The sequence below is a fragment of the Zalophus californianus genome, chromosome 13 (genome assembly GCF_009762305.2).
Source record: "Zalophus californianus isolate mZalCal1 chromosome 13, mZalCal1.pri.v2, whole genome shotgun sequence".
NCBI classification, from domain to species: Eukaryota; Metazoa; Chordata; class Mammalia; order Carnivora; family Otariidae; genus Zalophus; species Zalophus californianus.
Genome location: NC_045607.1, coordinates 5,224,438 through 5,251,030, shown reverse-complemented (window position 1 = coordinate 5,251,030; position 26,593 = coordinate 5,224,438). Strand labels below are relative to the sequence as shown.

The window sequence follows — 26,593 nt, the reverse complement described above, 5'->3', positions numbered from 1 at the left end:
GCTTCTTCTCCATGGTTAGTGACTAAAGTATTTCAGAAGCACCAGACCATATTGCTTTCACCATTAAGCTGGCTCTTCCTGTCTTAGGTAAAATTCTGCCTTCCAGTGGCTTTTGACACTTGACATTTGAGTAAAGACCAAAAGGCCAGAGAGCTAGCAGGTCTCGTGAGTATCCTAAAGAAGAAAGCCCCGCTGGGCCTGTAGCAGGAGCGTGTCTGGCAAGTTCGGGAAGGCCAGGAGGCTGCTGGTGGCTGGAACAGGAGGGAGGGCACCAGGAGCCAAGGTCAGGGAGTGGGGGCAGGAGTGGAGTACTGTGTCCTATAACATCTAGTGAACCTTAGTCAGGACCTAGCTGCAGACCATTCGATGCTTTGGGCAGTTGTATAACCTGATCTGATTTGTTTTGTTTTTTAACTTTAGCAGATTTTTTTAAGTTGAGACATAATTTATATATGGTAAAAGTCACCTTTTTTTAGTGTAAAATTCTGTGAGCTTTGATAAACATGAATAGTTGGGATGACCTACGGTTTTAGCAGGAAGCTTCCGGTTCTTATATTGAGAATATTTCTAAAGGGCTAGAGTGAGGAATGGTAGAAATAGAACAGTTAGGAAGCTTTTTCTTTCTTTTTTTTTTCCTGTTGTGGTAGAATATATACATAACAAAATTTACCATTAACGATTTTTAAGTGTACAATTTTAGTGACATTAAGTCATTTACCATGTTGTGTAAGCCACTCTTTATTTCTAGAACTTTTTCATTATCCCAGATTGAACCTGTAGCCATTAAATAACTGTCCACTCCACCCTTTCCCCAGCCCCTGGTAACCTCTATCCTATTTTTTGTCTCTAAGAATTTGCCTTTCTAGAGTACCTCATATAAGTGGAATCATACACTATTGGTCCTTTTGTGTCTGGCTTATTTATTTCACTTGGATTTTTAAGATTCATTCAAGTTGTAGCATGTGTCAGAATTTCAGGCCTTTTATGGTTGATTAATATTCCATTGTATGGATATACTCTATTTTCTTTATCCAGTCATCCGTTGACGGACATGTGGGTTTCCCCCCTCTTAGCTATTGTGAATAATGTAGTGAACATTGTGTACTGTCCTTGTACAAGTGTCTGTTTGAGTCCCTGCTTTCAAGTATTTTGGGTAATATTTTAGAAGCAGAATCGGTAGGGGCACCTGGGTGGCTCAGTCGGTTGGACATCTGACTCTGGATTTTGACTCAGGTCATGATCTCACGGTTGAGGGATCGAGTCCCTCTCCCTCTGCTCTTTCCCCATTGCTCACGTGCACGTATACTCTCTCTCTCTCTCTCAAATAAATAAAATCTTAAAAAAAATAAGTAGAATTGCTAGATCATATTGTTAATTCAGTGTTTAGCTTTTTTTTTTTTTTTAAAGATTTTATTTATTTATTTGACAGAAAGAGAGACAGCGAGAGCAGGACCACAAGCAGGGGGAGTGGGAGAGGGAGAAGCAGGCTTCCCGCGGAGCAGGGAGCCCCATGCGGGACTCGATCCCAGGACCCTGGGATCATGACCTGAGCCAAAGGCAAGACGCTTAACGACTGAGCCACCCAGGCGCCCCTCAGTGTTTAGCTTTTTAAGCTAAACATAGTTCAAACTGCTTTCCAAAGCTGCTACACCCTTTTACATTCCCAGCAGCAATGAGTGAGAGTTCCATTTTCTCTACATGCTCACCAACACTTGTACTATCCGTGTTTTTGATTATAGTCATCCTAGTTGTGTGTTAAGTGGTATCTCGTGTGGTTTTGTTTGTTTTGTTTGTTTTGTTTTGTTTTTTGACAGAGACAGCAACAGAGGGAACACAAGCAGGGGAATGGGAGAGGGAGAAGCAGGCTTCCTGCTGAGCAGGGAGCCCGATGCGGGGCTCGATCCCAGGGTCCTGGGATCGTGACCTGAGCCGAACGCGGATGTTTAACTGACTGAGCCACCCAGGGGCCCCTCTCGTGTGGTTTTAATATGCATTTCCTAGTGGCTAATGATGTTGGGCATCCATTTCTGTGTATTGGCCATTTGTACCTTCTTTGGAGAAATGTCCATTTAGATCTTTTGCCCATTTTCTAAATGGATCATTTGTCTCCCATTCCTCAGGTGGTTTTTCACTTTCTTGATAGTGCCCTTTGAATCACGGAAGTTTTAATTTTAATGAAGTTCAGTTTCTTTCTTTCTTTTTTGCCTGTGCTTTGGATGTCATATTTAAGAAACCATTGCCTAATCAAAGGTCATAAAGATTTATATCTATGTTTTCTTCTAAATCTTTTAGTTTGAGCTCTTACATTTAGGTCTTTTACCCATTTTGACTTAATTTTTGTAACTAGTGTGACATTGTGGTCCAACTTCATTCTTTGACAAATGGATATCCAGTTGTCTCAGCACCATTTGTTGAAAAGACTCTTTTTTCACCCCATTAAATTGTCTTGGTAGCCTCGTCACATTGGTTGGTTTTTGAATGTTAGACCAATCTTTGATAATGATGCATTGCCCTTGTTGTATATAGTTGGATTCCATTTGCTAAAATTCTGTTAAGAATTTTTGCATCTATCTTAATGAAGGATATTGATGTATAGATTTTCTTTTCGTGTGATGTCTTTGTTCAGTTTTTGGTATCAGAACAATCAATGCTGGCCTTGTAGGATGAGTTGGGAAGTATTCTTTCCTCTTCAATGTCCTGGAAGAGTTTTTGTAGATTTGTTATTATCTCACCCTTAAATGTTTGGTAGAAGTCACTAGTAGAGCCATCTGGGTTTAAAATTTTCAGTTTTTTTTAATAGCTATAGGACTCCAGCTTATCTGCTTCTTCTTGAGTGAACTTTGATGGTTTGTGTCTTTCAGGAAATTTGTCCATTTTATTTGAGTTGTTGAATCTGTTGGTGTGAAGTTTTTCCTAATAGTCCCAGATTAGTAGCCTCTTAATGTGTTTAGAATTCATAGTGATTTCACTTCCCTCTTTCCTGTTAGTGGTAATTTGTATCTTTTTCCCCCCTCCTGATCAGTCTAGGTAGAGGTTTACCAATTTTATTGATCGCAAGAACCAACTTTTGGTTTCACTGATTTTTTTTTTTCCTATTATTTTTCTACTTTTTTTTTTTCATTTTTCTGCTTGCTTTGGGTTTTTTTTTTTTTAAAGATTTTATTTATTTATTTAAGAGAGAGACAGCACATGAGAGGGGGGAGGGGCAGAGGGAGAAGCAGACTCCCTGCTCAGCAGGGAGCTCGATGTGGGACTCGATCCTTGGACTCGATCCTGGGACTCGATCCTGGAACTCCAGGATCATGACCTGAGCTGAAGGCAGTCGCTTAACCAACTGAGCCACCCAGGCTCCCCTGCTTGCTTTGGGTTTTATTTGCTCTTCTTTTTCTAGTGTTTTAGGGTTGAAACTAAGGTTATTGATTTATGACCATTCTTTTCTTTTTCAAATACTGTCATTGCTGCTGGAAACATGAACGGGTGTAGCAGCTTTGGAAAACAGTTTGAACTATGTTTAGCTTAAAAAGCTAAACACTGAATTAACAATATGATCTAGCAATTCTACTTATTTTTTTTTAAGATTTTATTTATTTATTAGAGAGAGAGAGTACACGCGCATGTGAGCAGGGGGAAAAGAGCAAATACAGGCATTTGGTGCTATACATTTCTGTCTTAGAACCACTTTGGCTACATCCCACAGATTTTGAATATGTTATGTTTCCATTTTCATTCAGTTCAAAATAGTTTTGAATTTATCTTTTGCGGTTTTTGAAAAAAAATGTGTACCTGTGGGTTATTTAAAAGTGTTACTTAGTTTCTAAATAATTGGACATTTTCTAGATATCTTTTTGTTATTTTTAACTTAATTCCATTGTGATCAGAGAACATGCTTTGTATGACCTGAAGTCTTTCAATTTATTGAGACTTCTTATATGACTCAGAACTGAGATCAGCAAGGTTTTTCTTAAAGGGCCATACAGTAAATATTTCAAGTTTGCAGGACATAGAGTCTCTGTCTCAACTACTCATCTTGGCGATTGTAGCCTGTATGCAGTCATAGACATTAGGTAAATGAATAAACATGGCTGTTAACAATAAAACTTTATTTATAAAAACAGGCAGTTGGTCGTTGTTCTGTAGTTTGCCAACCTCTGAGCTAGAATATCAATCATTTTGGTAAACGTTCTCTGTGCACTTCAAAAGAACACGTATTCTGTTCTTGTTGGTTGGAGTGTTCTATAAATGTCAATTAAGTTAAGATGGTTGATGGTGTTGTTCAAGTGTTCTGTATTCTTAATGATTTTATCTACTTGTTCTGTCAGGTACTGAAAGTGGTGTTGAGATTTTCAACTATAGTTGTGGATTTGCTTATTTACCTAGCAGTGCTGTCAGTTTTTTTGCCCTGTTGAAATACTGTTATTGGTTGCATAAACGTTTAGGATTGTTACATTCTTTTGATGAAATGACCCAGTTAACATTATAAAAATGAACCTCTTTATCCCTGGTAGGATTAATTGCTCTGAAATCTACTTTCTCTTATATTAATGTGGTCAATCCAGCTTTCTTTGTTTGGTCCTAATATGGCATATCTTTTCCCCATCCTTTTATTTTGAACCTATTTTGTGTCTTTCTATTTAAAATGGATTTCTTGTAGATAGCATATAGTTGAGTCTTTGTTTTTTATCCAGTCTGACAATCTGTGACTTTTAATTGGAGTACTTAAACCATTTATATTTAATGTGATTATATGATGTTGGGTTTTAATCTCATATTGCTGTTTGATTTCTACTTGTCTCATCTGTTCTTTGTTCCATTTTTCCTCTTTTTCTGCAACTTCTTTTGGGTTGAGTATTTTTTATGATTCTATTTTATCTTTTTTGTTGGCTTATCAGCTGTTAACACTGTATGTTATTTATGTGGATGCATTAGGGTTTACAGTGTACATCTTTAACTTACCCAGTCTTGTCTCCCAAGTGACTCCCCACTCAGCGGAGAGTTTGCTTCTCTCTTTCCTTCTGCCCCTGCCCATTGATCGTGTGAGCTTGCGTGCTCTCTCTCTCTCTCTAATAAATAAATAAAATCTTTTTAAAAAATACCATGTAAGAATCTTAACACTGTTTTTCTATTTCTGCCCTCTCCACCTTTGTGCTGTTGTCATCATTGTACATTGTACTTCCACCTGTGTTATCAGTTCCATGATACATTGTTATAAACAGTTGATTATCTTTTAAACAGATTTAAAGAAGAAGAAAAACCTCTTTTGCTTACCCAGATGGTTTTATCATTTCCGGTGTCCTTCAGTTCTTTGTTCAGTCCCATGTCTCTGTCTTCTGTGGTTTCCCTTCTGCTTGAAGGACTTCCTCTAACATTTCTTCAGGTGTAGATCTGAATTCTTTCAGCTTTCATGTGTTTGCCACAGTCTTTATTTCACTTTTGGTTTTGAATGTTTTGTTGACCATACTTCAAGTATTTTGAATATTTTCACCAAGAATTCTAGGTTGACAGTTTTTTCTTTCACTTACTTAAGGTTGTTGCCCCACTTTAACTTTAGTAACAACCATAACCTTAAAAAATTTTTTTGATCCTTATGTTTCCTAATTATAAATGTTCATTGTAGACATTATAAAAAGCAGGTAGTTAAAAAGAGCAAAATTAAAATCACCTTTATTCCCACCACAAAGGTTCAGTCACTGTTTACATATTATTCATCTTTATTTTCTGAAAATTTAGTTTTTTAAAGTAAAGTTTGAATACATGCTGCTTTGTAACCTCCTCTTTCAGCTTAAACATGAAACATTATTAGTTGTGAACATTTTCCAAGTTATGAATTCTTAACAGAATCCCATTTTTATATTTAATATAGGCCTTTCTCAGGACTGTAAAGCAGTTCCAGCTTACATTATTTAAGTCATTTGGCATCTGGACATTCATGCAAGAACTGCAGTTTGGGTTAGAAGACTTTTAATGGTATTTTGGAAAATATTTTGAATCTTCAAGGATATAAAATTTACCAATAGGGAACAATGGTTGACAGTTACAATCTCCACTGACAGACATAAGAAACTCCTAAAAATGAACTGATAGCTTTTTTTTTCTCCCTCCACTGATTGACACTGGGGGTACTCCTCTCGCGTTGTTACCCACGATGCTACGACAAATGGACACATTGATCATTTTGCATGCTTGCAGCTGGCTGTATTTGTAGGATAAACTCTCCAGTGCGGGACTTCTGAGGCCATGGAGGCATCTGTGTACTTGTGGTCGTACGTGGATGTAATTATGACAGCTGTTGCCACATTTACCCCTGTAGAGGTTGTATCATTTATCTTCCCACAAGCAGTGTATGATGACAAGCTTGCCTGTATTTTTGCCCAGAGTGTCACAGTTGTTATCAGACTTCAGGGTGACTGTCCATCTGGTAGGTGAGAAAATGGACTGATAACTTTTGTTTCCGCATCTTCTGTCATCTGCTTTCCTTTTCTCTCCTGATCTTTGTTTTGTCTGTTTCTCCGGTTGCTCTTGAGATGTTGTCCTTTCTCCTCACTTGCCTTACCTTTCTTTAAACTATTACCAAAAAATTCCTAGTTCCTTAGTTAACATTTGAGTAGCTTTCACAGTTTAGATCTGCTGTGTCATCGATGAATACGTAACAGGATACTCATGATAATGATTCAGAATTACCAAAATAAAGCATAACCAGGTTTCTTGGTTTTTGGTTTTTTTAAGATTTTATTTATTTATTTGAGAGAGAGAGGAAACACAAGCAGGGGGGAGCGGGAGAGGGAGAAGCAGGCTTCCCGCTGAGCAGAGAGCCCAAGGTGGGGCTCGATCCCAGGACAGTGGGATCATGACCCAAGCCGAAGGCAGACGCTCAACTGACTGAGCCACCCAGGCGCCCCTCAGGTTTCTTGTCTTTTAAGCCCTTTCAAATGTTGAAATAGAGGTATCTGGCTGACTCGGTCGGTAGAGCATGCGACTCTTGATCTTGGGGTCATGAGTTTGAGCCCCATGTTGGGCATAGAGCTTACTTAAAAAAATGTTGAAATAGATAAAAGAATGAGTAGTTGGCCCCTTTCACAACAACAGTATGTTTACCTTGTTAAGGTTCATTAACATCTAAAGGACCGCTAAGAAAGGGCCTACGTGACATTTTAATGCTTCATGGTCTTAACGATTCGGTTTTGTAATCGTGTGCAGAACGCACACCCTAACAACATGGGCACATCAGCCCGCTTCCGTGGGCAGGTGGCGCTGAGAGGGTGTGGCAAACAGCAGAACAACAGAGAGCAGAGGGATTCTTCTGTATTCAAGGCAGTCTTTGTCAGGGGTCTGTGGTGACATTTCCTGTGTTGATGATATTTGGTATTTTCACCTGCACTGTTGCTTAATTTTTATCAGAGTGGTCTGGGGAATGGCAACCAGAGGACTTAGCTTCCGTTGAAAGTCTTTTTCTCCAGGAACCAAACTGGACCCACTCTGTGACCTGCTCAACCTGGTTACTCATTTCTAAAGCAGCACTCAAGTGTTGCCAGTAATGTAATGTCATCTGTGGACGCCTGCAGTCAGCGTCTCTTTGGAGTTCTGGTGCACTGCTGGTGTCGGCTTGAGGTCCTCTGACTTGTGTTTCCATGTGTGGAAAGGAGCACATCAAATGAAGTTCTCATCATCCCTTTCAGGCCTGTAGTGCTATAAAGTAGAATTCAGGCATGCCTTCTCGTCTGTGGCTCTCTGGGATCACGGCCGATCCCAACTAGTCGATTGGTTTGTCGGCGGCCTGCGCTGAGCAGCATTTCTCTGCAGGACTGTCACGTGGCCCCGTGTGGAGGTGCTGGGAATTCCTAATGTTGTGTCTTTGGGGATTTAGGACACCCAACAGATTTTGTAGCATTATCACAAGCAACGAGAACAATAATTGTACTCAGCCTATTTTGTGCATGATTTAATTTACCATCACGCCATGACTAAGTTTTGGGTGTAAAAAATATTCGAAGGTTGGATAAATTGCTGCTTTTATTTTTACTTATAATTTCTTTTTTGTTTGTCTTTGGGAAAGCATAAAAGATTTTCATTTCCCTTGTGATTTTTTTTTTTCTAAGATTTTATTTATTTATTTGACAGAGAGACAAAGCGAGAGAGGGAACGCAAGCAGGGGGAGTGGGAGAGGGAGAAGCAGGCTTCCCGCGGAGCAGGGAGCCCGATGCGGGGCTCGATCCCAGGCCCCTGGGTTTATGACCTGAGCCAAAGGCAGACGCTTAACGACTGAGCCACCCAGGCGCCCCTCCCTTGTGATTTTTATGAGCTCAAACCACATCTTTACCCAGGTCTGCCGTGTCTGCCCCGGGGCTTTCTCAGCCCCAGCAACCCCGCTCCCCCATTCCTTCTCTCTGTGGTGGAACATCTCAGGGGAGCAGAGATGTGTTTCTTCAGAGAACACGTTCATAGCTTCTTCTGTCTTCCTGGAAAAGCAAAGGGGATTTGTTTCATTGAAAACAACCCGTTTTTTCTTGTCTCTCCATCTATAAAGTTTGGGAAGGTGCCTGTGTTAATCTGGCAGAGAATCGTGAGGAGCTTGTAAGATCGTTACATCGTTTGATAATTTTCTTCTGTGAGGCATGGACTTATTTTTGTCTTTCCTCTTCCAAGGTCATTTTTTGATGGAAAACGACAGTCCTCCCTACTCTAGAGGGGATTCTGAAAAATAAAACTAGATCCTACAGCCACTACTGCTGCTGTCCTTACCAGTCAGAGTAGCTTTGGACTGAGGACAGGTACATAAGTTGCTCCCAGGAACCGAGAATAGAGCTTTTATCCGTGATTGCATTAAGCAAGGGGGTCTGTCCCCTCATACTTGAACCCTAAATAATTACTAAAATAACAATTCGCTGCATACTGCGTTCAGGGTTAACAAAGGATCTCATTTCTACAAATAGTGGACAGACTTTTCAGATTGCAGCGAAGGTGCAGCCTCTATGCTATAGCAGTGCATTCGATTATCTTGTGTGCTGGCCTGCTGGGCACTGGGCTCGAGGGGGTGGTTGCAGTCTCCTCCGTGAGGAGCACCTTGGAGCTGTTTATCGCAGCAGTTCCCACACATCCCATGGATCCTGTCAGCATTTTCTCAGGCTTGGAGAAGAGAAGAGGCAGGCCCCTCAGAGTCTAGAACTAGGACTGGGGGGAGAGGATAAAGAAGGCTGACTCTCCAGATAAGAAAAAGCTCTACTTCTGAACAGTTTTAACATTTTTGCTTAGGATTTCAGGAAGAAAAAAAAGTTTTAAGCTCACTGCTTTGACTTTTATGCTGAAGACTCAAATTTTATTTATTTATTCTTCAGAAAAGTGTCACATGACTTTAGTTAGGGTCCCTGGCATATCCTACCCAAAATTGGTATCATTTATTGGCTAGAAGGTAGGCTCAAAGATGAATGCGATCTCCACCCACATGTCTTTCTCTTGAGCATTTTTTTTTTTTTTTCCAGTTCTTCGGTGCCATACTCTGCAGCCAAGACACCTCACCCCGTGATGACCCCGGCAGCTGCTAACCAGGCTAAGCAGGTGACTTACTGGTTTTTGCTTTTTTGAACAGCCTTGCAGTGTCTGTCTTTGAAACTGAAGGCAGTACTGTTTTAAGTCTTGACTTTGTTTAAACAAACACTAAGTCCCACAAAGACCTGTGATCCTTTCTCTATAATTTATGCCGGTCTTGACATAGTAGGTCAGTCGGGACCTGACGTTGTCTTCTTGTACCATTTGACATTCTGCACCTAGTCATCTTGGGTCAAAATTCTAATACCTTATCATTGTAAGGGTTATTTGGGTTTCTAATTTACCTTCACTTAACATGATCTTTGTTAACCCATACGACAACCATGTGCAGTAGATTGGGGCATGTATTTAAATGTGTTTCACTGATGAAGAAAAGCTGAGGCACAAGTGACTGATGCAAGCTCACATGATCAATAAATGCTGGAGCCAGAGCTGGAGCCCAGCTCTCGTACCTCCTTCCCATCTGTGGTTTTTACACTGCACCTTTCAGGATCAGTGCCTGGGGAGCAGCTTCTCTGGCTTTCTCCTACAATGTCTGCTGTTCAGAGCTTGCATATTCAGTAATGTTCCTTATGTCTACATTTAGGCTTTTGCCTGATAAACATTGTTTCTTACAAATATAGGTTACATTGTAAACAGTTAAACAATCCAGAAAAGAATAATCAGAGATGGCTGAAAGGTAGATTAAGCTATCTCTGAAATCGTCCCTAAGAAGACCTGGTTTCTCTGCTACTTCCCATGTCTCTGAGATGAGTCATTTCAGACTGTCTTTGAGATTGAACATCAGAATTTGCCTATTGTGAGTTCTCAACATGGTTCTGAGCCTTAGTTTGCCGTGACTTAAAATGGCATTTAAGCATTTAACATTGGGTCATGCTTCTGGAGGGTTCCATTTTGGCCTTGGAGGACACCTGGGTAGGCCTAAGTCGTAACAAATGAGTAAAGGAACATTGCCCAGAGATGGAGAAGGTGAACAGTTTTGCTTTTTATTTTATTGTAAATATATTGCGAGCCAGCACCCATTTCATTCATTCACTGACTCACCTACCTGATAATCCGGTGCTTCTTGTGTGCCAGGCACTGTGCTGGGCACTGGGAAAATAGCCACATAGGCAAGACTGCATTCTTGGAGCTTGCAGGATATTCCCATTTCCACCCTCCAATACGCTCTTACACACAGCAGGCATTTAAAAATACTCACTTAGGGGCTCCTGGGTGGCTCAGTCGTTAAGCGTCTGCCTTCGGCTCAGCTCATGATCCCAGACTCCTGGGATTGAGCCCCACATTGGGCTCCCTGCTCAGCTGGAAGCCTGCTTCTCCCTCTCCCACTCCCCCTACTTGTGTTCCCTCTCTAGCTGTGTCTCTCTGTCAAATAAATAAATAAAATCTTAAAAATAAATAAATAAATATACTCAAATTGTAAGGATCTTTAAAATTAAGCTAAATGAAAGTATTTATGCTTGCTTACTTTTAAATGATGTTCTCCTTTTACATGTTTCTTTTTTCTAAAGGATGGTTAGTAGTTTCACGTAAATGTTCTGCTTGTGTTCTGTTACAGGGATCTCTAATAAATTCCCTAAAGCCTCCGGGGCCCACACCAGTGTCTGGTCAGTTGTCATCTGGTGATAAAGCTTCAGGTCAGTTTACATTTTTGCTTTAGTGAAACTAAAGGTGAAAGAAATCCCCCACAGCAGTTCAGTGTTCTAGATCACAGAGGCAGTTGACATAGGAAATTAAATAAAGAGATCTTTGGAAGGCCTCAGTCAATGAAGAATCTCCAGGAAATCAGTGAGCCCTCATCAGCTCTGCAGACTTCTGAAATTTGAGCACAGTAGGAGAAAAATCTTCCTGGAAATGCTTTTCCTGAAAAGAAGCAATAGTGTTGTCTTCACTAGCCTTGCTGGAAAGTCAAGAGGGGAGGGGAGTGGAACACGAACTGTATTCTTCTACTAAAAGGGATGAAAAATCCTCTTGGTTCACAGTGATAATTCAAGGCTGGTAAAATGCAGAAGGTAAAACAGATGTGTTGTAATATAAGATGTCAGAGTAGATGTCATATCAGTATCAGATTTTACAGCCTCACGTACTTCCCAGTACCCACTCAAGCTTAGTTATTCTTAACTAAAATTTGTAGTTTTTGTAGTCACCATTGGTGCTTTGACCAAGAGGTCCACGTTGCCCAAACCACCTTGAAGCACAAGGTTATGTATAACCTGATGTTGCTCCTCAGCATCCCCTTCTGTGGGCACCTTTTTTTTAACCCTTAATTTGGCATGTGTTACTTTCTGCTTTGGGGGTCTTGTGCCGCCCACAGCTCTGAGTTTTCACCACACTTGGGACTCTGGCTTTGTTTTCATTCATGCTCTCAAGTGGGTCTCCAGGCAGATTCTGTTGGAGACTGAACCCCCCACATTAGCAGCCCACTTGCCAGCATCTCTGCTCAGCCATACCGTCATTCTAACTTTCTCTGTACTCGAAAGCTGTCTGACTAGATACTGGGTTTATCATTGCACTCAAGAAAACCATTAGCATATACGCCACAGGTGTATTCTAGAATTTGGCTTAGTGCAGCGCCTCCATTGTCACCATGCGCACTCCTTGAGAAGGAGGTATGCAGCACTTCTGGACTGGGATCTAAAGTTTACTGAAGGAACAGTTTAGCAGGGTTGCCAAAGACTTCTGAATCATTTAGGTATCAAATTAAGAAGTTTGTTTCCATTTCTGGCTCATGTTTTAGAAAGTTTTTGAAAGACCCTGTATTCCAACTTCTTTCAAGGACTGCTTTGAAGGGCTTTTTGTCACTCCTGAACTTAAGAACCAAGGAAATCTAAGAAACTTTGCTTCACATACATCTTAACACAGTTAGCATGATTTGCCCAGACATTTCTAAGATTTATCACATAGCAGTGATTGTGAAATACTGTCTTTCATTGCTGGACATTTGCTTCTGTTTTCACTTGCTGGATAATCAAAGGAAAAGAACTTTTGGAGGCAGAAAAATTTCCCTGAAAAATACTCTTTAAAAGTTTACAAAAAGTTTCTTTAAAAATTTTTTTCTGAAACCTCTATAGTTCTTTAAGAATGGATATACCTTCATTGTCTTTTCTGATTATAAAACTCTTATAGATGCTCAAAAACATCTACATTGAAGAGATATATAATGTAGCAAGTGAAAACTGCCCATTAAATTCGTATTCCAGAAATAACAACCCTTAATGATTTAGTTTGTGTATCTTGAAGGTTACTTCATTGTTGTTTTTCAAACAAAAATGGACATATCCTATATATGTTAACCCTCCCCCTATTGCAATAAATATTCTGTTCATCTTTCCAGGTCTGACACAGCCCTACCTCACTTGTATCAGCTGTAGCCTAAGACTTGCACCCTGTTAAGTTCTGCCAGTACTGTGCTGATAGTTTAGATTGTTTCTGATTTTTCAAGATTATAAGCAAGGTTGCATTGAATATCCTTAATACACAGCACATTACATTATAGTAGTTTTTAAAATAATTTTACTAATACCTACCTTGGACTCATTTGAAGAGAATGTACTTTTTCTTAACGTTTGATTTGGTTTGGGCTTTTTTTTTTTTTTTTTTTTAAGTAGGTGCCACGCTGGGCGTGGGGCCCAACCTGGGGCTTAAACTCAGGAACCCAATATCAAGACCTGAGCTGACTGAGATCAAGAGTCAGACGCTTAACGGACTGAGCCATCAGGTGCCCCAGTTTGGGCTTTTTAGATAAAGTGTTTCCTCTCCCTCCCTTTTTTAAAGTAGAGCAATAGGCGGGAGATTGAAGATTGAATACCCCGAACTGTTCATGAGTACTTACAGTGAAATTGAACGTGGGGAAGAGGTTGGATTACACTTTTAGCATTCTGCGCTTCTCTGCATTACAGCAATCATGTAATACTTTGGTAATGAAAAAGAAAGCTATTTGTCAAATATAAAACTATTCTCTATGAGAAATACAGGAATGTAGGGAGAAAGCAAATGGCCATGAAGTCACTACTGAAGAGATGTTTCGCATATTAACCTATTTCTCTTTGGATTTTTTTTCCTTCAGTATATATTACTTTTCCATGATTACAAAAATTCATTGTAAATTATGTCTTATAAAATTATAAAACTACTTTCAAAGGTTTCAATTTAAACTGCACTGGAATCATTTTGATAGCTTTTGTGGAAAGGAGGGTGGGGCATGTGTTGGTTTGGAATTAACACTGACAGAGCCAATGAGCAAGTTCAAAGGCCTTGCATACAAGTTTGGAATGCACCCGCTCCCCTGGCCCCTGACCTGGCCCGTCGGGAGAGCACGGTGTGGCCCGCAGGCTGGGGCTGTGCTTCTTTATGTGGCACCGTGCGGCTGGGGCTGTGCAGAATCACAAACTGGAACGGCGTTTCTAACAGCTTTTTGTAACGTTCTTATTTTCTTTCCCACGATTTCAGGGCCAGGGGCAGCCAAGATAGAAACAGCTGTGACTTCTCCCCCGCCTGCTGCTGGGCAGCTCAGCAAGTCTTTCTCATTTTCTCCGGCAGGGTCAGTAATGAACTTAAATTTCGTGGCAGATCGCCAGCAACCTTATAGATAGCTTCCCCCAGTCTTACAGTCAGAGGTATATTTATCTGCTTACTAACTGTATATGAACCCGGAGTTCTTATCACTTCAATAATGCATCTGATGATAGTAGCAGCAGCTTATCGTCCTAACGTAAATCTACAGCTGACGCTTGAGCAACATGGGTTTGAACGGCACAGGCCCACTTGTGTGCAGGTTTTTTTTGCCGATAAATGCAGTACGGTACCATAGATATCTTTTCTCTTTTGATTTTCTTAATATTTTTTTCTCTGGCTTACTGTATTGTAAGATACAGGATATAATGCGTATAATATGTGTTCATCAATTGTTGATGTTGTCAGTAAGGCTTCCCGTCAACAATAGGCTATTAGTAGTTAAGTTCTGGGGAGTCAAAAGTTACACACAGATTTTCCACTGCATGGGTGTGGGTGCCCCTACCCCTGCATTGTTCAAGGGCCAGCTGTATTTCCCCTTTCCAGTTCAAGTTTATACGTGTGTTACTATATTTCTTTGTTTTGTTTTCTGGGATAAGCCTCCTTTTCTTTGGGTAGTAGGTCTGTGTCAGATTCTGTGGTTGGTCTTCTAGCTTATCACCCTGACATATTTGCATTCTCACACCATTTGGGGGCTAGGTGTAATGTTTGGATTGCTTTACTGTTTGAGAGGTCACTACATTAAACTGAGAGAAGGTGATGAAAGACAGTAGCCATTGGGAAATCTGGGTCTTATATAGATATGGGGAAGTGTTCCTGTTTCCATTTCCCTTTTTTTTCTTTTTTTCTTTTTTTAAAGATTTTATTTGAGAGAGAGAGAGAATGAGAGAGAGAGAGCACGAGAGGGAAGAGGGTCAGAGGGAGAAGCAGACTCCCTGCTGAGCAGGGAGCCTGAGGTGGGACTTGATCCTGGGACTCCAGGATCATGACCTGAGCTGAAGGCAGTCGCTTAACCAACTGAGCCACCCAGGCGCCCTCCTGTCGCATTTTTCTAAAAGTAATGATGGCTGTACTTGTGAAGTTGAGTCATTTTTAAAAATGAAAGAGTCTTCTAACTTCTTTCCATGGGAGCCTTGATTAACCTCAGAGGGACAGTGCCTTTTCTCTGTGCTGGAAACACTTGTGTGGAGCCCTGGGGAAGGGGCCTTCAGCAGGGAGCTAGGCTCTGTGGAGTAGAGATAAAAACCTATCCAAAGATTTTTTTTGCCATTGAAGGGTTGCATGTTCAGTTCCATTAGGAAAGCTTCTGGAGCTCTTTCATTTCATGTTTTTGTGACTGGAATCACATTAACCAGTCTCTCCCCTGATGTGAATGTGTTTCCTAAGAGTCGTTCAACCTAACACGTTAAGAGCAAAGAGTGGTTAGAATAGAATTTGAGGGGGGAAGTTAAATATTTTTTCTTTAGTGTAAATCATTGTATTTTATACTTCTCAAAGATAGTTTGGAGCCAATCTTAAAGAGTAGGTCAGTGCCAGGAGTTATTGCTACCTTCACAAAGGCTAATAATCTTCACTTCTGTAAACAGATATTCTTCTTCCCATTTTTAAGATAAGATGAAAAAGTTTGGGTCGCTAGGTCAATGGCTTACCTCTGTAAGAGAAAATTTCTTCACCAAGCTTGAGACAAAGAAAGGATTTTTTTAAAAATAGGATAAAATGTTCAGCACATCCTCTTAGATGGTCTTTGTCCATTCAAGGAAGGCAGTGATGGGTAAGAAAAACCTAAATCCTTACAATACTATATTTGATATGCTTGGCCCTTGATGTTTTAAAACTATGGTCTTAAATTTGCTATTTGAACTTTTATCACAGTGAATAGTCTCTTCTGGTTCATGCACGCGCTGAATTTTCTCCTTTGGCTGGGGTGACTTAACTCACAGTTTAAAGAAAATCTACAATAGGAGAGAGGGGTTTATAAAAGGAGTCCAGAAACGGTTTCAGCCAAATTTTCCCAGCCGAGAATGAAGAGTTCTGTCCAAATGGCAGGGATGCTTCTGTTTCATGCTTTCCTCCCTGCTCCCTGGCGGTGTGGCATGCTCCTGACGAGCTCTCTGATCTTGGGGTGCGTTTTGAGGGTTTCTCCCTGGCCCGGCTCCCTTGCCTCCATCACAAGACACGCCGTCTGCCCTCGCCACCATGCCCGCATGCACATTCCCATTGCATTTCCACGACTGCTCCTTAGCTGGTCTTGGCACAGGGCCTCACCCAGACTCTGCCATGGAGAGCCCGGCCATCCCTCTGAGCCCTTTACTGCCTCTGAGATCCATGCTTTCACTTTGCTGTCATTTATCTTCTCAGTTGTAAGTTCCTACGAGCAGATCGATTGTGTGAGTAAGTCATAATATGTGACATTGAAAGGGCAGTATTGTGCCCCAGGTGTTTAACTTCTCTTCTTGCGCTCCCTAGGACTGGCTTTAATTTTGGGATAATCACACCAACCCCGTCTTCTAACGTCACTGCCACACAAGGTACAGTCTCTCTCTGCGGGGCGCAGCCGTCCTTTTGTGTTTCCTCTAAACAAATGCTGGGTTTTCTTACAGATGCGTCGACATTTTCCTTGCTGCTGAGTCTTGCTTAAAGCATCTGCAGTAAGTTCGGTGCCGAGGTTGTGCATGCAAAATAAGCTGGATTTAAACTAAATGAGAGGACTTCTGTTGACTTTTTAAATTAAGAACAAGGAAAGGATTTGCTTCTGGAAAAGCAAGGCTGTACTTTCGATGTGGATGTTAACATGGGAATTAAAATGTCTCACTCCATCTTATCTGTAAAAGACTGTTCATCTCTCCTGCATAACCTGTTGGCAAACACACTGGTCCTCTGTGTGTTGTTATGTATCCATCAACTGGCATGTTTTTAATGTTGAAAAGAATTTAGGGACCTGTAAAGAAACCACATGTATTTTTTAAGTGCCTTCCAATTCTCAGTTTAAGTAATTAAGTTTATTTTTCTTTCATTTTAAAAAGCAAGCTCTTATTATGGAAGTGATGTATCCTAGAATCACGCGTTGTACCCTTCAGTTACTGCATTTCTGTTATATGTCCTTCCGGGTGTTTTGTCTTCTACTTTATTTCATTTAACGCCATCTCTTGCGACTTTTCCAGTATTACTGGAAATTTTACATAAGTGTTATTTGTAGTGGCTACATAATTTCTATCTTGTATGTATGCCTTGAACTATTTATTTAGCCCATTTACCTGTTGGACATTTAAGTTATTTCCAGATGTTCCCTATGATAAATAAGACATTGACCATCTTTCATCTGTTCATTCAACAAATATTTTTTGAGTTCTTTCTCTGTGCCAACCCAAGTGGTAGAGGCTTTAGTAAAAAAGGGGATCCCTTAAGATCTGGAGGGAAATTAGGGGGCTGAAAGCATGGCAGACTTCCTAAACTGGATTTGTGTGTGTTTCACTTAAAGGGTTGGTAGCCTTCCTTTCTTTCTAGAATAGTGATTCTTAAACTGTTTTTTGTAACCTTTGCCCACTTAGATATGGCAGAGTACCCTCGAGGTCCATCTCTTCCCCATCACCCTCTCTAGAGGAAAAACAACTCAGTGATATAAAAAGATTAAAAGGAATAAAATAATAACTGTCAGAAGTCATAAGTAAAATAGTCATAGAATGCAGGGGTAATTCCATAAACATTTTAATATGAGAATAGAAACAACCCAAAACCATAAGCAACTCAGTACAACAGCAGTGATACAACAGGGTCTTTCGGGAAATTGTACGTGGGGAGTTGGGGCTTTATAGCCTTCCCAAGAACAATATGGAGTTAGAAATATCAATAAACACTCTAATAGGTTGATTTTACCTATAACTATCCAATTTTGGTTACTTGTATTTGTTGACCACTTACTGTTTGACCAGGCCTTATCAGGGCTTCACCTGTATTTCATTTAATCTTTATAACAGCTCTTTGAGGTGGCTACTGTTACTGTGTTTATTTCCCAAATGGGGAACCTGAGGCCCAGAGAGGTAAAGTAACTTTTTCAGAGTTGCACAGCCAGCAAGTGGCAGAGTGCTTGGCTCCAGAGCCCGTGTCCTTGACCACGAGGCCACGTTGCCCTCTGTAGAGCTGTTTCCTGAGGTGAGCACTAGGACGTAGCCCTTCATTGTCCATAAAAATAATAGTCTGTGGACTGACACAGACAGTGGAAAGACACAGGAGGAACTTCCATCTTGGGATCAAGTCCTGGCATACCAGGAGGTCCATAGACGAGCACGGTGTCAGGGGTGTTACTGAGGAAGTCAAACATGGGAAGATGAGAGAAGATGCCGTCTTATTTCTCTTTTGGGGCAACACTGTGAATCTCATGCCTTCTAGATAGGATGGTGTATTTGTTATGACGGAGTGGTCATAAAAAGGATATTTATTCTTCTCACCTCCGTGAGCTCAGAGCTAGCCCTCCTGTGGAAGAGCATTCATCCACTCTGTTTCCCCCGAGGAAAAGCGCTGTCACAGAATAGCCGTCCCGACTGTAGCAAGGGGACAGAGACCTGGGCTTGGACACAGTCCGTGGGAATGTGACAGGTCATGTGTCACTAAATCCAACCCACTTTGTAATTTCTTTTTCTCGCTAGGGGCAGCACCCCCCACTAAAGAGTCACACCAGCTCGACGCGTTCTCATTTGGCGGGGGAGGCAAACCCTTTTATGAGCCTGTGGCTGAGAGCTCACCCCCGTTGGGGATGACAGCGCCACCCAGCACCGGAGCCTCTCCTGCCGAGCCTGCGCCTTCCAGCAGCCGACCCGCGGCACCTTCTGGAGTTGCTCTTTCTAACTCCTCTAGCAAGCTGGAAACTCCACCATCCAAGTTGGGAGAACTTCTGTTTCCAAGTTCTTTGGCCGGAGAGACCCTGGGAAGTTTCTCGGGACTGCGCGTCGGCCAAGCAGATGATTCTACAAAGCCAGCCATTAAGGCTTCATCCACAAGCCTGACTAGTGCACAGCTGACCAAGACTTCAACCGTCCCCTCGGGGTTTAGTTTTACTGGCCCTCCCGTGTTAGGGAAGCCTGCAGAGCCCCCTGTGACCTCCTCTGTGACCACCGGTACAGGGGCACCGGCAGGAGCGAGCCCAAGCGCTGGCAGTTCCTCGACTGGCATCTTTGGCGGTCTGCCCCTCACCAGTGCGGCGTCCTCCGGGGTGATCGGTTTCAGTGGGATGGCCCCAAGTGGTAGCAAGACGAGTTTTTCCTTTGGAAGCCAACAGACGAGTAGTACAGTCCCCCCATCCGCCCCTCCGTCGGCAACAACTGCCGCTCCCCTTCCTACCTCGTTCCCCACCTTGTCGTTTGGTAGCCTCCTGAGTTCAGCATCTGCTCCCACCCTGCCTGTGTCCTCTGGTAAAAGCGCAGAGGAGGCCACATCCTCAGCTTCACCTGAGAAGCCAGACAGCAGTGAGGCCTCAGCATCAACAGCCTCACTCCTGGGGCAGCACCAGTCAGCCCCACTTCCCCCAGCTCCTCTGCAGACTTCCGACTCTGGGAAGAAAGAAGCTGCCCTCGTGCAGCCCGCGGTCAGCAGCCCCGGTTCTGCCGCGTCCAGTTCCAGTCTCGTGGCACCCGGTGCAGAGGCCACTCCAGCAGCCCCCGCGGTCCCTGATGTCAAGACGGAGCCGGCAGCTCCTGCTTCCACGCTCTCGGCACCTGGGCAGCCCGCCGTCACGGCAGCGACGGCCCCAAGCACGGTCCCCGTGGCCCTTGAAACCCCAGGTCCCCCCACGACCTCCAGTTCTGTTGCCAGCGTTGCTTCAAGCCTGGCGACGGAGACGGTGGCGTTTGGGACCGCCACTTCGGGCTCCTCTGTCTTCGCTCAGCCACCTGCTGCTAGCTCTAGCTCAGCTTTCAGTCAGCTCACCAACAGCACGGCCACCGCCCCCTCGGCTGCCCCCATGTTTGGGCAGGTGGCGGCCAGCACTGCACCGAGCCTGTTTGCTCAGCAGACGGGCAGCATAGCCAGCTCGGCGGCCGCCACGCCACCGGTCAGCAGCTCGGGCTTTGGCAGCCCCGCCTTTGGCACCTCGGCCCCCGGGGTCTTTGGACAGGCGTCGTTTGGGCAGGCCCCGGCCTTTGGGCAGTCAACAAGCAGCCCCGCGAGCATCTTTTCCTTCAGTCAGCCTGGGTTCAGCTCTGTGCCTGCTTTTGGGCAGCCCGTGTCCTCCACCTCCACGTCTGCCAGTGGGAACGTCTTTGGTGCCTCCTCGAGCGCCAGTAGCTCCAGCTCCTTCTCATTCGGACAGTCTTCTGCCAGCACAGGAGGGGTGCTGTTTGGCCAAAGCAACCCTCCTGCGTTTGGGCAGAGTCCCGGCTTTGGGCAGGGAGGCTCTGTGTTTGGTGGCACCTCAGCCACCACCACGACAGCGTCGTCCTCTGGGTTTAGCTTTTGTCAAGCTTCAGGTAAGAATTTACGGAAGACTTCCTTTGTTCTCCTCTGCATTATTTGAAATGTTTGCAAAAGTCTTATATTACTTTCAAATTAAAGGAAAGGAAGGGAAAACAAAAGAGAGACTCCAAATTCAAGAAGGGTGCTTAGAGCACTGGCGGCCTCAGGAATTTCCTGGGCCTTGTCACCATCACTGCAGTTCTGCTGCTCAGCAAATTCTCTACTCTGTTAGCCACCAGAGTGCCAGTTTCATGGGGAAGAACACAGGCATCTTTAGCTTAAGGTCATGGCAAGTAATGAATGACTCATAAATATGAACCTTTAAATTTGGAAGGTGCTTTAGAGGCTATTACGTCCCAAACTGTCAAGCCTCGAGGAGACCAATCTAGTGTCATGAGGTGCTAACCGTGGAGCCAGAACCAGACTCTGGAGCACCTTGTCCTGGTTTGCTGCCTGACAGCATTTTATATTCTGCTTCCTCTGGCACCATGTTGCTTGCTAGAAGGGCAGATAACTGACGTTTGAAAAGGTGTGTTTTTTCCTGCTTTCAGTGTAATTAAAAATCTATAAATGTTACTCTTTTTTGAAGTAAAGCATAATCCACTGTTGCGTGTCCAATTTTAGCAGTTGCTTTTACTTCCACAAGTTATCAGTAGTACAATTTGAAAATAGTTTCTAAGTTTCACTTTCTGATCATTATCTTAGGAAAGGCATTTCTTCAGCAGTTAGGCTCTGGGGGGAGAAACAAGGATTAATGATTTCTTGGTGGGCAAGATTGTAAGTAACTGCTCATTCGTTCATTGGGTGATTATTTATTTGAAAATGGCTCAATTTATCAGGAAGGAAATTTTTTCTTTCCTTCCTTCAACAAATGTTTGTTAAGCCCCCACTAAGTTCAGCTGCAAGGACACAGGGCTGAAAGACAGTCCTGAGATCTACCTCCTGCCCTGTTGGGAGGCTGTTTGGCCTGTGGGAGTTATGGGAAATGTGATGACATAGTGGAGAGGGTGGGCAGGGGGAAAAGCCTGAGGAGTCTTGCGGAGAAGGGTGTTCAACACGCTCTCGGGTGCGTCCTTTTTTTCTGCAGCCTGTACTTGAGAATCCCTCACACACAAGTAGAATCAAACTATTTGAACACATTGAGAACCTCTGAAGAAATCTTTCTTCTAGTAACGATGTGAAAAGGTACCTGAGCAGTCTGCTCCAGCTCTGGTGGAGGAATTGAGACTTGCCTGAGCTCACCTGCCTAGATCAATGACAGAGATGAGAATGGAACTCCAGCCTTCTAACTCCTTATCTAGGGCTCTTTGGTTAAAATACACAGTCCCGCCTGGTTTTCCCAGGCCCTGTTCAGACCAGCGCCCCAACCGTCCAATGCCACCCAGAAGAAAGGACCTACCCCAAAAGAATCTGTATTTGAGGGGCGCCTGGGTGGCTCAGTCAGTTAAGCGACTGCCTTTGGCTCAGGTCATGGTCCCAGGGTCCTGGGATCGAGTCCCGCATCGGGCTCCCTGCTCAGCGGGGAGCCTGCTTCTCCCTGTCCCTCTGCCTGCCTCTCTGCCTACTTGTGCTATCTCTCTGTCAAATAAATAAATAAAATCTTCAAAAGAAAAAAAAAAGAATCTGTATTTGAGATCAGAGGAGACCAGGGAGTAAAAATATTCATGGTATTAAGTCAGTCATTGGAAAGACTCCTTGACAGCTAAATCTAAGGAAAAGCTACCCCGTGCATGTACCGCCATTATCAGCCCCTACGCACCCGGAGTTTGGTAGGAGACAAGGATTCAGTCCTCAAGATTTTGGAATTTATGCTAGTGTGAAATCTTAGCAATGACCAAAGATCTTTATTTACTCATAATGTTCTCCATTGCCTATAAAGGAAAACGGATTTTATTCATGAGTTGATTTGTTATCGGGTATCTTAGTACACCTGAATGCCATTTAAAAACAAACAAAATACTTGATGTTGTGAAGGAGTCATCCAAATTAAACTTGTTCTCTTCTTATTTTACAGGTTTTGGGTCTAGTAATACTGGTTCTTTGTTTGGTCAAGCAGCCAGCACTGGCGGAACAGTCTTTGGCCAGGTAAATAACTTATGTTTGCCTCCGTTCGCATCAGTGTGTAGCAGACCCATCCACATTGTTCCCACACAGTGTAAGCAGTTCGTACTGTGTGCCCGAGGCCAGCAAACAGCCTCATGGGGTTCTCAAGTTCTGCCTTCTTTAGCTCCCTTGGGGAGGCAGAAATCTCAGCCTCTGATTGGAGAGACTCACTAGTTTTGACCTTTCTTTGACAGTCCTCTAGGAAAGCGCTTAAAAAGCGCAGTGCCTAATCTCCATCCATCTTCTGCCCGTTCTGCTAGGGCAGGGGTTGGCAAACTACAGTCCATGGGCTAAATCCGCTCCTCAGCCTGTGTGTGTGTGTGTGTGTGTGTGTGTGTGTGTGTGTGTGTGTGGCAAACTACAGTCCATGGGCTAAATCCGCTCCTCAGCCTGTGTGTGTGTGTGTGTGTGTGTGTGTGTGTGTGTGTGTGTGTGTGTGTGTGTGTGTGTGTGTGGCAAACTACAGTCCATGGGCTAAATCCGCTCCTCAGCCTGTGTGTGTGTGTGTGTGTGTGTGTGTGTGTGTGTGTGTGTGTGGCAAACTACAGTCCATGGGCTAAATCCGCTCCTCAGCCTGTGTGTGTGTGTGTGTGTGTGTGTGTGTGTGTGTGTGTGTGTGTGTGTGTGTGTGTGTGTGTGTGTGTGTGTGTGTGTGTGTGTGTGTGTGTGTGTGTGTGTGTGTGTGTGGCAAACTACAGTCCATGGGCTAAATCCGCTCCTCAGCCTGTGTGTGTGTGTGTGTTTTAAGATCCTGGAGCTCAGAATAGTTTTTACCCTTTTAAATGGTTATTTAAACGAAAAGAAGACTATGTAACCAACACCATAAATGGCCCCTGGGCTAAGCTGTACGCACTCCTTTTGGTGACCTAAGTTGTTTGAGTTTGTACAACTAGTGGTTATCTACGTGTGGGCACAGTTTTAAGTGCTTTACATAAATGGACTCACGTGATCATTAGTGCTTCTCTGAGGTATAGGTGCTATTATTGTCCCCATTCCTCAGATGAGGACGGCAAGGGCCCAGAGAGAGTAACTGTATTGTTACACCACATGCCAGCAGCATTCAGGTCATAGTAACCCCTCAAAGAGTCCTTCTGAAGAAAGGTCCTCTGATGGATCAGAGACGATGATGGCTTTCTGAAGGTGGGCTTGGCACATGTCCGTTAACTAACGCAGCAGCAGACGTATTGTGTGTTTCTGCCATGTCTGCAGGAAGACGTTTTCTTGGTGCTCCCTTTCCTTCAAAGATGGGCTCTGCCCTGGTCCATGATCTGTGGCAGGGAGAAGTGAAACTTCAGAGCTGGAAATGGCAGGTTAAGTCATGTAAACCAAGTTCCTCACTGGAAACAGCTAAAAATGGTGGATAAAACATAAAAACCATAGTTTTCAAAGCACTGGAAAGCTAACAAGGTATTTTACCAAGCCAAATGAAAAGAAAATGGGTGCCTACAGAAGTGAGGACATTTATTAAGCTGAGAAAAGTTTAATTTCCTATTTTAATAACCCCAAAGGGCAAAGGGACAGAAATCACTAACTGAGATATGCACAAAGAAGGGAGAGTCTAAGAGAGACCCTGCCCCACAATGAGCTGGGACTCCAGACTCACTGGTCTCTGCCTGTGAATGTAGCCTGGCAGGATCCTAGGATGGTGGTGTCTGCAGATTCCTGGCAAAAGCAGCACAGACCCACCTTGAGGAAAAGTAACTTCACTCTAGTCCTTGGACAGTTTTTAAGGACATTGATTCCCATGCCGAAATTAATCACAAAAGGAAACAAAGAACCATGAGCAAGGGCCAGGATAAACAGCAGACATACATTTGCAGAGACTTGTAGGCTATGCAGAACAGCTCTGTTTTTACAAGTTCAGTAGAAATAAAAGGCAAACTTGAACATACTTTTAAAGAATAGGAGATAAGTGTCATAGCTACATTGAAAACCAAATAGAACTTCTAGAAAAATAAAATTTAAAACCAGCAGATTAGACCCAACTGAAGAGAACGGTAGCATAGTAGACAGGGATCGGCTAACGTTTTCTGTAAAGGGCTAGATAGTAAATATTTTAGACCCTGAGAACCTCATACGGTTTCCATCACAGCTACTCAATGCTTCACAAAAGCAGCCATAGACATTAAGTAAGTGAATGAGCATGGTTATGCTTCCATAAAGCTTTATTTACAAAAGCAGACAGCAGGGGCGCCTGGGTGGCTCAGTCACTAAGCGTCTGCCTTCGGTCAGGTCATGGTCCCAGGGTCCTGAGATCGAGCCTCGCATTGGGCTCCCTGCTCGGCGGGAAGTCTGCTTCTCCCTCTCTCTCCCACTCCCCCTGCTTGTGTTCCTTCTCTCTCTGTGTCTCTGTCAAATAAATAAATAAAATCTTAAAAAAAAAAAACAAAAAACAGCAGTCTGGATTGAGCCCACAGACTACAGTTTGGTGGCCCTTGATCTGGAAGGCAGGTCAGATTAAGTTATCTGGAATGCATCACGGAGAGCAAAAAAGATGGAAAATACCCAAGAGAGAGCAAAATGTTAAAAGAGAAATTTAACATGTTTAATCAGAGGAGAAGAGAAAGAGAAAGGATGTGTGACAATATGAGAGAAAAAGACACATTTCTAAAACCAGTAGAAAACAGTAACCCACAGATTCGAAAGTCCAGCAAACACCAAGCAGAACGTGTGAAAGGAAATGGATGCCAAGACCCATCAGTGAAGCTGCAGAGCTAGAAAGATAAAATGTTAAAAGCGCTCGGGAAGAAGATGGGTTACCTTCAAAAGAGCAAGAGTTGGACTCACAGCTGACTTCTCAACAGCGACAGTGAAAGCCAGAGGCAGTCTAGCTGTCTAGAATTTCTAAACCCCACAGAAAAAACATCTTTAAAGAGTGTGTGGAAATCAAGACCTTTTTCAGACAGATACTGAGAGAATTTATGCCTAGCAGACCTGATGGAAATTCTAAAGGATGCTCTTCAGGCAAAAGGAAAATTTGATTTCACTAAAATTATGGCTCTTTTAATTTTAGGGTAAAACAAGCCATGAAATGGGAAAATTACAGCCTGTAAAACTGACGGAGTAATTGTGTTCAGAATATATAAACAATACAAATCAAAAAGAGAAAAGACAAGTACACCCTACCACAGTGGCTAAAATTGAAAGGGCTGACAATACCCAATATTGGTGAGGAGTATAGCAACAAACTCTCATGTTGGAGAAGGCAGTGTAAATCCATATAACCACTTTGGAAAACCACCTGGTACTACCAAAACGAGATACACAAAAAGTTCCTCTTGAGCCAGCGAATCTACTTCCAGATAGGTAGCCAGCAGAAACGAGGGCCTGTGTTCACTAGAAGGTATGGTCCTAATGACTAAAAACAAGAAGCAACCCAAATGCATATCAGCTGAAGAATGGGTAATTAAATTGCGGTATATTTATACAGTGGAACACTGCAAAGCAGTGAAATCAAATGTACTGTTCGTGTACAAAACAAACTGGGTAAGTCCCACAGACGTAGTGTTAAGTGAAAGAAGCCAGATCCGAGAATACATACTGTTGGATTACAGTTTCCTAAAGAGGGAAATACGGGCAAAACTTAGCATGATAGAAATTACAATAGTGGTTACTCTTAGAGCATTAAACATGGGGTACAGAGGAGCCTTCCAAAGTTCTAAAACAATGTTTTCTATCTTGATCTGTTACAAACACATGTCAAAATTCACTGAGCTCTCTACACATAAAATCTGTGAACTTAAACACAATAGAAAGAAAATAGGCAGAAGATTTCATTAAAAAAAGATGGTTGCACAGCATTGTGAACTTACCTGATGCTACTGAATTGTACACTTAAAAATGCTGAAGTCAGTAAGTTTTATGAATATTTTATCACAATTTTTTAAAGGAGAAATAAAATATAATAAGTAAATAAGGGTTAGCCAGAAGACCAAGAAACAGTCAATTAGTAATACAAATTAAACCAACAAAGAGATACACACCCATACGATAG

At 42.7% G+C, this 26,593-nt stretch overlaps 1 protein-coding gene across 8 annotated transcripts in view; it reads left to right on the top strand.

The window, feature by feature from the left end:
- Positions 1-26,593, top strand: part of NUP214 (nucleoporin 214) — a 101,618-nt gene that overhangs the window by 50,221 nt on the left and 24,804 nt on the right. For 7 of the 8 annotated variants that reach the window (XM_027614895.2, XM_027614896.2, XM_027614894.2 and 4 more), the window contains 6 exons: positions 9,474-9,549; positions 11,099-11,177; positions 13,990-14,080; positions 16,519-16,580; positions 18,696-20,510; positions 22,511-22,581. In XM_027614895.2, the coding sequence (XP_027470696.2) occupies positions 9,474-9,549; positions 11,099-11,177; positions 13,990-14,080; positions 16,519-16,580; positions 18,696-20,510; positions 22,511-22,581 (2,194 nt within the window). The remainder of the gene's footprint in view (positions 1-9,473; positions 9,550-11,098; positions 11,178-13,989; positions 14,081-16,518; positions 16,581-18,695; positions 20,511-22,510; positions 22,582-26,593) is intronic. The other variant, XM_027614898.2, reaches the window with a different exon arrangement.